Source organism: Phyllostomus discolor, chromosome 6 (assembly GCF_004126475.2).
Source record: "Phyllostomus discolor isolate MPI-MPIP mPhyDis1 chromosome 6, mPhyDis1.pri.v3, whole genome shotgun sequence".
In the NCBI taxonomy this organism is placed as follows: domain Eukaryota; kingdom Metazoa; phylum Chordata; class Mammalia; order Chiroptera; family Phyllostomidae; genus Phyllostomus; species Phyllostomus discolor.
This window is the reverse complement of record NC_040908.2, coordinates 156680559-156692841: the sequence shown is the minus strand read 5'-3', so window position 1 is coordinate 156692841 and position 12283 is coordinate 156680559. Positions and strand designations below refer to the sequence as shown.

General features: G+C 43.9%; 1 protein-coding gene across 1 annotated transcript in view; it reads left to right on the top strand.

Moving 5' to 3' along the window:
• The window catches only part of NUP160 (nucleoporin 160), a gene marked incomplete at its 5' end in the record, with an annotated part of 40476 nt that overhangs the window by 3930 nt on the left and 24263 nt on the right, over positions 1 to 12283 (top strand). The window contains 8 exons of the mRNA XM_028514966.2: positions 1491 to 1701; positions 2219 to 2441; positions 3945 to 4023; positions 4519 to 4633; positions 5350 to 5508; positions 8253 to 8330; positions 8591 to 8688; positions 10735 to 10819. Of these exons, the coding sequence (XP_028370767.2) occupies positions 1491 to 1701; positions 2219 to 2441; positions 3945 to 4023; positions 4519 to 4633; positions 5350 to 5508; positions 8253 to 8330; positions 8591 to 8688; positions 10735 to 10819 (1048 nt within the window). The remainder of the gene's footprint in view (positions 1 to 1490; positions 1702 to 2218; positions 2442 to 3944; positions 4024 to 4518; positions 4634 to 5349; positions 5509 to 8252; positions 8331 to 8590; positions 8689 to 10734; positions 10820 to 12283) is intronic.

The following is a 12283-nucleotide window of genomic DNA, read 5'->3' as shown; positions in this document are numbered from 1 at the left end:
GAAATCATTTAGAATTATGGCAAGAGAAGTGAGACTGACTCAGGAGCTAGACTTCCTCGAATGAGAGAGGTCTGCAGTGAACAGGGTAGCAGGTGGTATCCGACTGCATGACCTTCGGTGCTGACTGGTTTGGTCACGGAGGGGGGAACAATGGCCTAGAGTGGCAGCGGGGAACCAGCAGGACATGTGTGCCCTACCCTGAGGCCCCACTGCAAGGAGTGTGGTTGAGAAGGCTACCACCGTTAGAGAGGACTCTGGGGCATGCTGTCCTCTGGGAAGACCCAGAACCCAACTTCAACCAGGAGGCAGGAAGGAAGCGTTCGTTATTCAGAGGTGAGGTTGAGGGTCCAGAAGTTTGTGCTGATGACACAGCGTGAGTTACCAGGAACGAAGTAGCTCTGGGAGTCATCAGACCTCCAGTGGTGCTTACTGCTGTGCGAGTAGATAAGATGTGCTTTGCAGAATGTGTACTGTGAGCACAGAATATGACCCGGGGTCAAGGTTCGGGAACTAACATGTGGGGGTCAGGTGAGGGAGAAGGAGAGAGGGTATGCCCAGAGACGCGGGAGTAAAACCAGGAGAGGGTGCTGTGGAAGTCAGTAGAAGGGACGGGTTTGAGAAGGACAGCACGGTCAAGTTTGTGGATGACTGCTGTGAAGAGGTCAAGTTAAAAGACTGAGGAGTCCTTTGGAGTTGGTCTGGTGACCTTGGTAAGAAGAGGATAGGTTGAAGTATAAGACCAGTGAGGACGCAGAGAAAGCTCAACTATAGAGGAGAAGGGAGAAAATGTGGTGGCTGGGTGGGGGCCAGAATGGGTGATGGAAGGGGAGAGGCCTGAGAAGAGCGAATTTGAATGCTTATGGAAGAAGGAGAGATGGGGACAGGAGGGAGATGCTTGAGAGAGTCAGAGATTGGCCTTTGCTTGCTGGAAGGAGACCTGCTCTTGGGGGAGGGATGTGGGTAACACGGTCAGTGAGGTGATGGGCCGCCCCAGGGCAGAGTGGCGCCTGAGGAACAGCCTGCCCTGCACCCAGCGGCAGAGGTGACAGGAGTGATAGGAGAAACACCCGTGTGTGGCAGGGTCGCTGAGGCTGGGGTTGCAGTTACGGCCTCCACAAGTGATGGGCAGGGGGCGTGAATTTCCTAGTAGTGGAGTTTGACTGCATTGAATATTCTAAATAAAGGGACTGTCAAGCTTGGAAACACCGTCATTTAACAGAGTCATAGAATAAGATTTGAATTTTATATTGTGCTGTTTTGTAAATCTATATAATGTGGTGGTTAGGAACATAAACGTTGGTCTGGCTTTGTCCAAAATTTTCAAATTGGGAGAGGAACGAAGAACTTCCTCTTCCCAAGAGAGGAACTTCGTTCCATAAATTATTTTCATATATTTCAGTGCAACGGTCAGTTAGAAAGACAAGCATAAACTTCTGAAACAATTGTCTTTTTTCTTTTCTTTTCTTTTCTTTTTTTTTTTTTTTAAACAGGAAGACCTCCGGAGATGCACTGGAGCTCGTGGAAGAGTCACTGGACATAAACCTGTTGAATAATGCAGTTCGCCTCAGGTTTCAAAATTGCAGCCTCTTGCCCGGAGGGGTCCATGTCTGTGAGACTCAGACTCACGTGACAATCTTGATACTAACCAATCAGACAGTGCACAGGCTGCTTTTGCCTCACCCTTCCCGGATGTACAGGAGTGTAAGTCTTTTTATGTAAGACCTTTATTCCCCCGGTTCCCCTGGCTGTCCAGACTCGGTGCTGGAGGAATGTCCTTTGGAACTGGGGGAAATTTGGACTCCTTCTTAGCCCTCACCAAGCACACTTTGATAGTATCTAAAATGATCAGACACATTTTAAGTGGAAGAAATAGTTTTTATTAAAAGGAATGGCTTTCTTTTTAAGCTCGAAAATTTTTTACTTTAAAAAAAAGCTTTCAGCCCTGGCTGGCATAGCTCAATGGATTGAGCACAGGCTGGGAACCAAAGTGTGGCAGGTTCGATTCCCAGTCAGGGTACATGCCTGGGTTGCAGGCCATGACCCCCAGCAACCACACATTGATGTTTCTCTCTCTCTCTCCCTCCATTCCCTCTCTGAAAAAATAAATAAATAAAATCTTTAAAAAAAAAAAAAAAAAGCTTTCATAGCAATCAAAAGGAGCTGTGCGAAGTTTAGCGTATTCTGATTTAACAGATTTGTCTCTTCAATTGCTCCCCAGGAGTTGGCGGTGGAAGGTCAGATGCAATCGATATTCACTGACATTGGAAAAGTTGACTTCAGGGATCCTTGCAACTATCAGCTAATTCCAGCCGTCCCTGGACTCCCCCCTAACTCGACCACCTCGGCAGCCTGGCTGAGCAGTGAAGGGGAGGCCCTGTTTGCTCTGCCGTCTGCTGCTGGGGGGATCTTTATTCTTAAACTACCTCCTTACGACATACCTGGTAAGAATGGGACCTGAGCCTGGACTTAACTTAAAACAAGGAAGCCTGGCATTAAAACAGAGCTTAGAAATCCAAACCCACATCCAACCCAGGCATTGCTCCCCTACCACCCCTGAAATGGTCGTTCAGTATCACTTACCTGGGAAGCCCCTAGTGGTGTACTGTTTGTTTGTTTGTTTGTTTGTTTCCAAAAGGAAGCTTGTATACATTGGATGAAGAACTGTAAAGTTTATCGGAATGTGGGAAAAGATAACTGTCAGACAGCCTATTCTAAGGCCTCTAGTAGGGATGTGTTGTCTACCTTCAACCTGAGGTCGTGTAACCAAAATAATTGACGCAAGGAAGTGGGGTTGCTGGTGTCCTACTCCAAGTCACCGCCCTCTCCTGCCTGAATGACTGCTTTAGCTTCCTAAATATCTCCCCAGACCTATCCTTACCCTCTACAGAGAATTCTCAGGCAGACTCACACACTTGGAGTCTAAGTTGAGCCGTGCCACTAATCTGCTCAAAGCCTGTAAATGAGAGTTGTTTGTCTCACTCAGAATAAACCCAAAATCCTTACACCGGTGTACATCGACCCCTGCACCCTCACCTTCTCATTTCCCCCTCACCTTCTTGACACCAGCCACGTGCCTTCTGAGTCCTTGAACGTACCATTTTCAGACTTCTTGTCTGGGGTAGTCTTTCCCAGCTACCAGCGTGGCTCCTTCCCTCAGCTCCTTTAGGTCTTTTGCTCAGTATCCCCCTCAGTGACGCCTTCCCTGACCACACTTCTCAAAGTTGCACACACATCTCGCCCTACCATTCACTATATCCTTTCCTCATTTTATTTTTCTCTTACTACTACTCAGTTTGTTAACTCCCTGGCTTCCCCCACCTCCCGGTGGAATGTGAGTTCTGTCGGGGCAGGAGTTTTTTAATTATGTTCACTGCTCCACCTCTAACACTTGGCACTGCCCAACACATGAAAGGTACACAGTGAATATTTGGAAAGAATGAAGTATTTCTTCTGAGCAATATGAGATACTATTTATAAATGGCAAAAAGTTTCCCTAGGAATCTAAAAATGCTCTTGTTACTGATCTAGTAGTGCTTCAAAAGATTTTAGATGCTGTGTATGTGGAAAGGCATGTCCTAAGAATTGCCTGGGCCTGGCTGGTGAGGCTCAGTGGGAAGAGCACCGGCCCGTAAACCAAAAGGTTACCGGTTTGATTCCCGGTCAGGGCACATGCTTGGGTTATAGGCCAGCCAGGTCCGTAGCCGGGCGGCGTATGAGAGGAAAGTAGTCAATGTTTCTCTTGAACATTGATGTTCTCTCCTTCCCTCTTTCCCCCCCATCTCAAAAAATAAAATCTTTAAAAAAGGAATTCCCTAGGCAGAAATGTGTAAGCCTGTCGCCTGTTATAGAGACCCGGTTCATGGTTGTATCCTCGCCTTTGAGTTTCACTGAGTATCATCAGGAGGTAGCTTGGTTGTGTCACAGGTCTGTTTTCGGTCTTGTAGGGATGGTGTCCATTGTGGAACTGAAGCAGAGTTCAGTGATGCAGCGATTGCTTGTAGGCTGGATGCCAACAGCTATCAGGTGAGTGCTGTCTGGCAGGTAAATCAAAGGGCCTAAGAATTTAATCTTTTTGCGCTGGTCGGCCTGCTTCCATTCTTAGTCTAAGGCAGATAAAAAATCATCCTGGAAAGTAGAAGAGTCTGCCCAGCATCACATTCCACCTGAGCGGAGCCACGTTCCAGAGCCCACTTCCTCTGGGATTGGACACCTTGACCACAGAAACTGGCTTCCTGTGCATGCCCTCTTGGTGTCTACTTCAGCCCTGGCTTACCAGACCCAATTTTGAATAATATGAGAAGTAGAACGTTTCTGATAGTTAGAGCAGCAGCATTCAATTGTTATGTAAAACTTTTTAAAATGGATTATAGTAGTTGGTTATAAATCAAGTAGAAAACGCAGTGATTATTCCAACATGCAAACTCTTGCTCCTGTTGATTAACTGTGCATTGTCTCTTAATTTACAAATTACAATGACCAGATGACTTCCAATAGTGAAACTCCGCCTTGTGTTTTCAGAGGAGATCAGGGGCCTTCAGACCGTCCCCTCAGTCTTGCTGTTCACTGTGTCGAGAACGACGCCTTCATCTTTGCTCTGTGCCAGGACCACAAGCTGCGCATGTGGTCGTATAAGGTGACTGCTACGTGTTTATCTAGAATAAGTTCAAAAGGGGTTGTGAATTGTTAGAGAAGTGAAGTAAATCTTGCTGCTCCTCTTAGATTCTCCCATCGCTTAGTTTGAAAATTACAGGCCATTTCCATGTCCAGGCAGTTTCATTTTTCATACACTTCTCCCTGAAGTTTTCGTCTATATTTTGAAAATTTTGAGTCCCGTAGAAAAGTTAATAGTACAGAATATATCCTTTACTTAAGAGGAACAGCCCTGGCTGGTGTGGCTCAGTGGATTGAGTGCCAGCCTGCAAAATGAAAGGTCGCTGGTTTGATTCCCAGTCGGGGCACATGCCCGGTTTGTGGGCCAGGTCCCCAGTTGTGGGCATGCAAGAGGCAACCGATCGATGTTTCTCTTGTATATTGATGTTTCTCTTCCTCTCTCTCCTTCCCTTCCTCTCTCTAAAAATAAATAAATAAAATATTTCTAAAAAATTTTAAAAAGGACAAATATGCTTTTGAGGTGCAGTTAGTAAATAGTTTCCAAGACTCACAAAACAGTTAATTTTATCTATTAGACTAAGATAATTTCATCTTAGCCCTCAAAAAGAAACCATTAGGTCCTTGAGCACATAAATAGGCAGAGTGCTAGATATAATGGATGTGTGTCTTTTAAAAGGGAGGGGGACTTGTTTTCTAACCTAAATATTCTTTGATGACACTAATTCTTCTCTTGGGCAGGACCAAATGTGCCTGATGGTGGCCAACATGCTGGAGTATGTCCCTGTGAAAAAGGACCTTCAGCTCACTGCCGGGACTGGACACAAGTTACGCCTTGCTTATTCCCCGTCCATGGGAATGTATCTGGGGGTCTACATGCATGCACCGAAGCGAGGACAGGTGGGATGCACGTCAAATGTATCGAGTTCTTCTGTGCGGGGGGAGGTGGCTGTGCACTGGAGTCTGTTTCCGTTCTTCACGTCAACCTGGGTGTCTCGTGTGTTGTCTTCACAGAGAATGGGGGGTTTGTGCTGATGTGTGAATTAAAAGATTGTGCAGGACAAGTCAGGGTGAAAGGGCGTAGAGAGTTTAAAGGAATATTTAAAGAAAAGTTAACCAAGACCAAAGAAGAAAGAACACATTTGGAAGTCTGGGTGAAAAAGTGGAGTTATGAAAAGGGATGTGGGCGTTCATAAGTGGCTGAACGGAAGTGGCAAGCACTGACATCCTTAGTGTCTCATTCCATGCCATTTAAGGATGAAAGCTTTTAGTGCTTCATCATTTAGTGTGATGTTAGCTATGACTTTTTTATAAATGCCATTTATCGGGTGGGAAGTTTCTCTCCCTAATTTTTTGAGAGTTTTTATCATGAAAGGGTGTTCAGTTTGATGCTCACCCTAATTCACGTTAAGACATCGGTAATTTTACCCATCAGTGCTTTTGCGTCATTGGTACAAATACCCACACAGTGCAATGGGCATATAATGTCATAGTATTATAATGAAAAGAGTTTTGACCTCACTGCCCCCTGAGACAGTCGCAGAGGCCTCTGAAACCTCCGTGGACCACGCTTTGAGAACCACTCCTCTTGAAGCCACATCCAGAGTCGAAGGTGGTGTTCCAGGAGGGGGTCAGATTGAGCGGCGCTCTTACCCTCCTCTGCTTTGAGCACGGGGCGGGGGGGTCTGCCAGGGGAGCCTGAAGTCGGGAAGGCCTTGTTGGCGGCCGCATAACACACGTGCCTAGTCAGGTTGTAATAAGCTTGGGTCTTTTTTTTTCTCCCTTCACAAAAACTATTCCATACAGGGTTTTCTCTCCCTAATCTATAAAGTTGAAGTTTTCTTTTTTTAATCTCTGTGATGGTTTATATCCATGTCTATTCATTTCATTTGTTCCTTGTTTTTCTTTTGGTCCTTTGGATTTTAATTTTGTTAATAAATGTATTACTCCAAGGCACCTGGCTAGCTCAGTCAGTAGAGCACGGGACTCTCAATAAGTGTAATCCAGTAGATGGTCACTGATGTAGTGAGCATGCGGTCTGTATTTCCATGTGAGATGGTCTGGCCCGTGGAACAGTCCTGGGCCCGGAATTCTTGACTACTTGTGGTAAAATAAGTCCAGGGGTGAGAGAAAGCACTGGGGGATCTGTAGTGATTTGACATTGCCACAACATCCACATTTTGTAGAAGTAATCAGTCTGCAAAGGATTGGAAATTAAAAAAAAAAACAAAAAAAAAAAAAACAGTCCTTTTCCACAGGCAGCTTAAGCAACATTGCACTGGACCAGCTAGAGTCTACAATTAGAAATATTTTGCACTGCTGCCTACTGTGCACATATGCAATTGATGTATAACCAAAGCATTTTCATCAAATATTTGCTTTTGCCATGAGTGATGAACTGATGAACTGTTACTTTATGTTTATTTTGTTGTCTTTTTTTGTTTTATTTTTTAATGCTGGTTGCCACCTGCTAAGTTGATTTATGTTCCCCTAATGATCTGAGATCTGCAGCTTATGAAATGTAGCTGCAGGCCAGACTGATAGCACTGCATGCGTTTTTCGTGTTTCGTGCGCTCCTGCCCTTTTCCAAAGGGGCTCTCGCTGAGATTACTGCTGCTTTCTGGGCAGTTGTTTCTGTTATAAGGACACAATTATTGTCGCTCTTATCAGTGAGTTTTCTTTATCAAAAATTTATTTGAAACACCCATCAAAAATATTATTTCGAATTCAAAATTTTTTGCTTCGGCTGTGGAGTTAAATACTAAACATGAATTATTTTGTAGAGTTCTATTTTTAGTAAAGATTAACTGATGAGTGTTGATTTGTATTGTGTGTATGTTTTAAACTGTCTTTGGTACTTTGATAAGAATATAGACTTAAAAATAGGTTTCTGACTACACTGAGATACCACCTCACACTCATTAGAATGGCTACTATCAAAAAGCAAGTAAATAACAAGTACTGGTGAGGAAATGGAGGAACCAAAACTCATGCATCGCTGGTGGGAACGTAAAATGGTGCAGCCCCTATGGGAAACTGTGGCAGTTCCTCAGAAACATCAGTCATAGAGATATACCCTGTGATCCAGCATTCTGGGTATATACTCCACAGAATTTAAAAAATAATAATTTAAAGTAGGGTTTCAGGGATATTTGTATACCCATGTTTATAGCGGTATTATTCACAGCCAAAAGTTGGAAGCAACTTTTCATCGATAGCTGATAGACAAAATATGGTATGTGCATAAAATATTATTTAGCCATGAAAAGAATGAGGTTATGATAAATGTTACAGTATGGGTGAACAAAGTAAAATAAGCCAGTCGCAAAGAGACAAACCCTGTTGGTACTCCACTTATATAAAATGCTGAGCAGTTGGTCATATTGACAGAAAATGTAATGGCAGCTGCCGGGGGGAAGGGGTGTTGAATGAGTGCGGAGTTTCGGTTTTGTAAGACGGAAAGAGTCTGGGGGATCAGCTCCACAGTGATGTGCATGCACTTAACACTCTTGAATATTATGATAAATGTGGTGTAGTTGACCATACTTTTTTAAAAATTGGTTTCTGAATGCTAATAACTCTTATTTAGAAAAGTAGCACATCGATTATTTCAAGGAATAAATTGTCAACTTGTGTTTCAACAGTTTTGCGTTTTCCAACTGGTGAGCGCTGAGAATAACCGCTACAGTCTGGATCACATTTCCTCCCTGTTCACGTCTCAGGTAGGTTGGTTGGCCCTCCACATGTCACACAGACACAGGAAAGAAGTGTTGGCCAATTCGACTCTGCTGCAGTGGGGTTGGGATTTAAAATGTAATATTTCACACGTGCAAACAAAATGTCATTTGGGTTTCACCAAGTTCATGTACTATCTTTCATTTTTATGATTATACCTCTCCCGGTGATACAAATTTAGGTCATTACAAACTACTACCCTTTCTTATTGCAACTCCCCCTCTTTCCCGCTCCCATTTCCTCCTAGGAAACACTCATCGACTTTGCTTTAACCTCGACGGATATCTGGGCCCTGTGGCATGATGCTGAGAACCGAACGGTTGTGAAGTACATCAACTTCGAACAGTATGTAACACTTACCTTTTTTTCTTTTTTCTTTTTTTCTTTTTTTTTTTTATTAGAGAGAGAGAGAAACATCAATGTGTCGTCACCTCCCGTGTGGCCCCCACTAGGGACCTGGCCCACAACCTAGGCATGTGCCCTGACTGGGAATCGAACCAGCAACCCTTTAGTTTGCAGCCCATGTGCTCAACCCATTGAGCTACACCAGCCAAGGCATAACACTTAGCTTTGTCATCCTACCTCACCCCAAGCAGTTTCATACTCAGAAAACAAGAGCACTTTTTAGGTGGTACCAAAGTCTAGTGTTTGCGTTTAAAGGATTCAGCCCTGGGTATGCATATTGTTGACTGTTTTCTGAAAAACCTTCTTTTATACTTAACGTTATTTCTTCTCATTGGTTCTAAGATGAAATGAGGATTCTTCAGTGTTGGAATGAGATGAAAATACCATGTTTCTTGGGAGAGATAGCACATACACAAAATACTTCTAATCTGGAAGGGTTTTTTTGCATCTAAGCAAAGACTATTTCGGATACCCACAACTTCCAGGAGACACTAATGCCCCTTTGGGTTCTCAGATTACACAAGTACAGTGCTTCTCGAACTTTTTTAAAAACAGGACACTCTTTTATTCAACAGACAATGAACTCCAATATATAACAAAACTAGTATTTTATGAGTATAAAATTATAACACATTTCAACATGTTGAGAATTTCTAATATATATTTGGTATCTTATACTTTAATGTACATACTGTGAGTTATGAGTTATGAATGTTTAATAGTTACAAAATGTATTTTAAAACACTAATTTGGAGTCAAACACTGATGTATCCCCTGAAACACTTACGCAGGATTCCCTGGAACACATCTTGACATCCCTGGAACTAAACTGATTGAACTTTAGGGTCCCTCATGACCTTATACTGGAGAATAGAATTCTAGAAATAGTTGCCCCCACATTGACCCTGAGCAGCCACATCTCAGAAAATGTGTGAGAGAGTCCTAATAGATGCATTCCAGCAAAGTGGGAAAGAAGCAAAAACTGGATGAGAGTTCAAATCCCAATTGTGCAACTTGCTACCTATCAGATGCCCTAAGCCTCACTTTCCACATCTGCAAAATGGGGTTAAGACATCCTTCAAAGTTACACTGTGGCTGCACCTCAAGTAATGTCTAGCATGGAATAAGTGCAGAGTAAGTTAGCTGTTAGATTTGTGTTTAGAGTTTTAATTGCAGGAAGCCTGTTAAAACTGGTAAGAGCACATTTGTAAAACCAGAATAAGTTTCTTCTTTCTGAAATGTTTTCTGTTTGGTTTTGTTGTTGTTGTTGTTTAAGATTTTATTTATTTGTAGAGAGAGAGGAAGGGAGGAAGGAAGAAAGAGAAAGAGGAAACATTGATCAGTTGCTTCTGACATGCCCCCAACCAGGAACCTGGCATACAACCCAGGCATGTGCCCTGACTGGGAATCAAACCAGTGATCTGTAGTTTGCAGGACAATGCCCAGCCCATCGAGCCACACTAGTCAGGGCTTTTTTTTTTTTTTTTAAGATTTTATTTTATTTATTTTTAAAGAGGGAGGGGAGGGAGAGAGAGAGAGAGAAACATCAATGTGTGATTGCTGGGAGCCGTGGCCTACAACCCAGGCATGTGCCCTGACTGGGAATCGAACCTGTGATGGTTTGGTTCGCAGCCCAAGCTCAATCCACTGAGGTATGCCAGCCAGGGCTTTTTTTTTTTTTTAATTTATTGATTTGAGAAAGAGAAACATGAATTTGTTGGTCCACTAATTTATGCATTCATTCATTGGTTGATTCTTGTATGTGCCCTCCTGACCAGGCATCAAACCTACAACCTTGGCATATCAGGACGATGCACTAACCAACTGAGCTACCCAGCCAGGGCTGAAACTTTTTTAACAGTTAATGAAGTCGTCATAGCAGAGATTCAGTGATGGGGCCCTCCCTGCCCGGATACTGCCAACAGCATAAACTTTGTTTTTTATTCATCATTTTTCTATAGACTGATGGACTGCTTTTCTTTGTAGTAATGTTGCGGGCCAGTGGAATCCAGTTTTTATGCAGCCTCGGCCAGAGGAACAGATCATTATCAGAGATGATCAAGACCCCAGAGTAAGCAACGCTCAAGTTTTATGTATGGGGATGTTTTCCCCTGATCATTAGTCTCAGAAGGGCCAGGTGTATTAGAACTCTTCTGGGGGCAGGTGAGAGAAGCCCGCCTCCGACTGACTGAGGCTAAAATGAGACTGCATTGGCTTGTGCAGCGGAGGAGCTGAGTCAGCCGGCTTCACCCGTGGCTGGGAGGGTGCCCGCAGCAGTCGACGTCTCCTCTGTCTCGGCTCTGCTTCCCTCCTTGTTGGGTTTCTTGTCAGGCAGAGCCTGTGCGTTCTGTGAATGAAGCAGCCCCAGAGGGGACAGCACCTCTGTCCCGGGTCCTGGGCAGACACTCCTTGCCTGGCCTGAGTCGGGTGGCATTCCTGACACAGTCACTTTGACCAGAAGGAATCGAACACTCTGGCTTGGCTTGAGAAACACATCCAGCCTGGGCCTTGCTCTTGTGGAAGGTTGTGAAGTTGAGTGTGGATAGTGGGGGAATGGTTCCCCAGAGGAAGATAAGGGATTCGTTAGTAAAAGAAGGGGAAATGGGTTCCGGCCGGGCACAAACCTAGGTGTCCTCTGTACTCACCGTTGTGGTACGTGCATATACACTAGACGGAAGATAAATGTGCCATATGCTGTGAGGGAGATAGCTCTGAAAGGTAACGTATTAGAGAGCAAAACAGGCCAGTCTCCCAGCTTTCCAGGGACACCTCGGGAGAAGTGGTAGAAAAAGGCTTTCGGTTGATGCCATAATATTAAAATGAGATTTAAAAATTATGGTGACTATTTGTAGGAGTGGAAAACCCACTTTGAACATCTGTTGCCATGTTTTTAATCCCAAGAGGTTATTGGCACTTGACTTTCGTCTAAACGCCAGGCACGTGCTAATTACTAAAATCCTTGTTTTTCTCCTTCACTTTGGTCATTTTATCTTCCCTCGGAAGTTCAGTAGAAGGAAGGAACTTGAAAGAAGGTCAGTCAGGTTTACTCCTCACTGACAGATCTGGTTTATGAAATTTGGTCAAAATAATTAGGCAGTGTGAGATTTTCCAGTTTATTCTCTTCGTTTCTCCACTTGTGAGAGCTTATTGCGGTGTTTTGTTGGTTTTTCACATGTAACACTTCTTATTCTTGGCTCCTTTTCTTTAATATGTATTAGAGCCATAAAATGAGGACTTTGTGGACAGTGTAGAAACCAGTCTAATTGTTCTGGTTAGTGTAACTGTTCTTACTGGTACACTCATATATCACCAGTAAATTAGGTTCACCTCTCCCATTTAAACACACCACAGGATGTGCTTTCGGGGGGAACCCAGTGGATCTGCCTGAGGGGCACGCCCTTTTCAGGACAGGACACCTAGTTGACTCAGAGACACCAGGGTCTTCACTTCCGGGGGAAATGGAGAACCGCCCTGCTACCTGTTACTGCTCCAGTGTAGAAGGGCACGTGGAACAGAAAGCCAGCTTTGTTGCAAG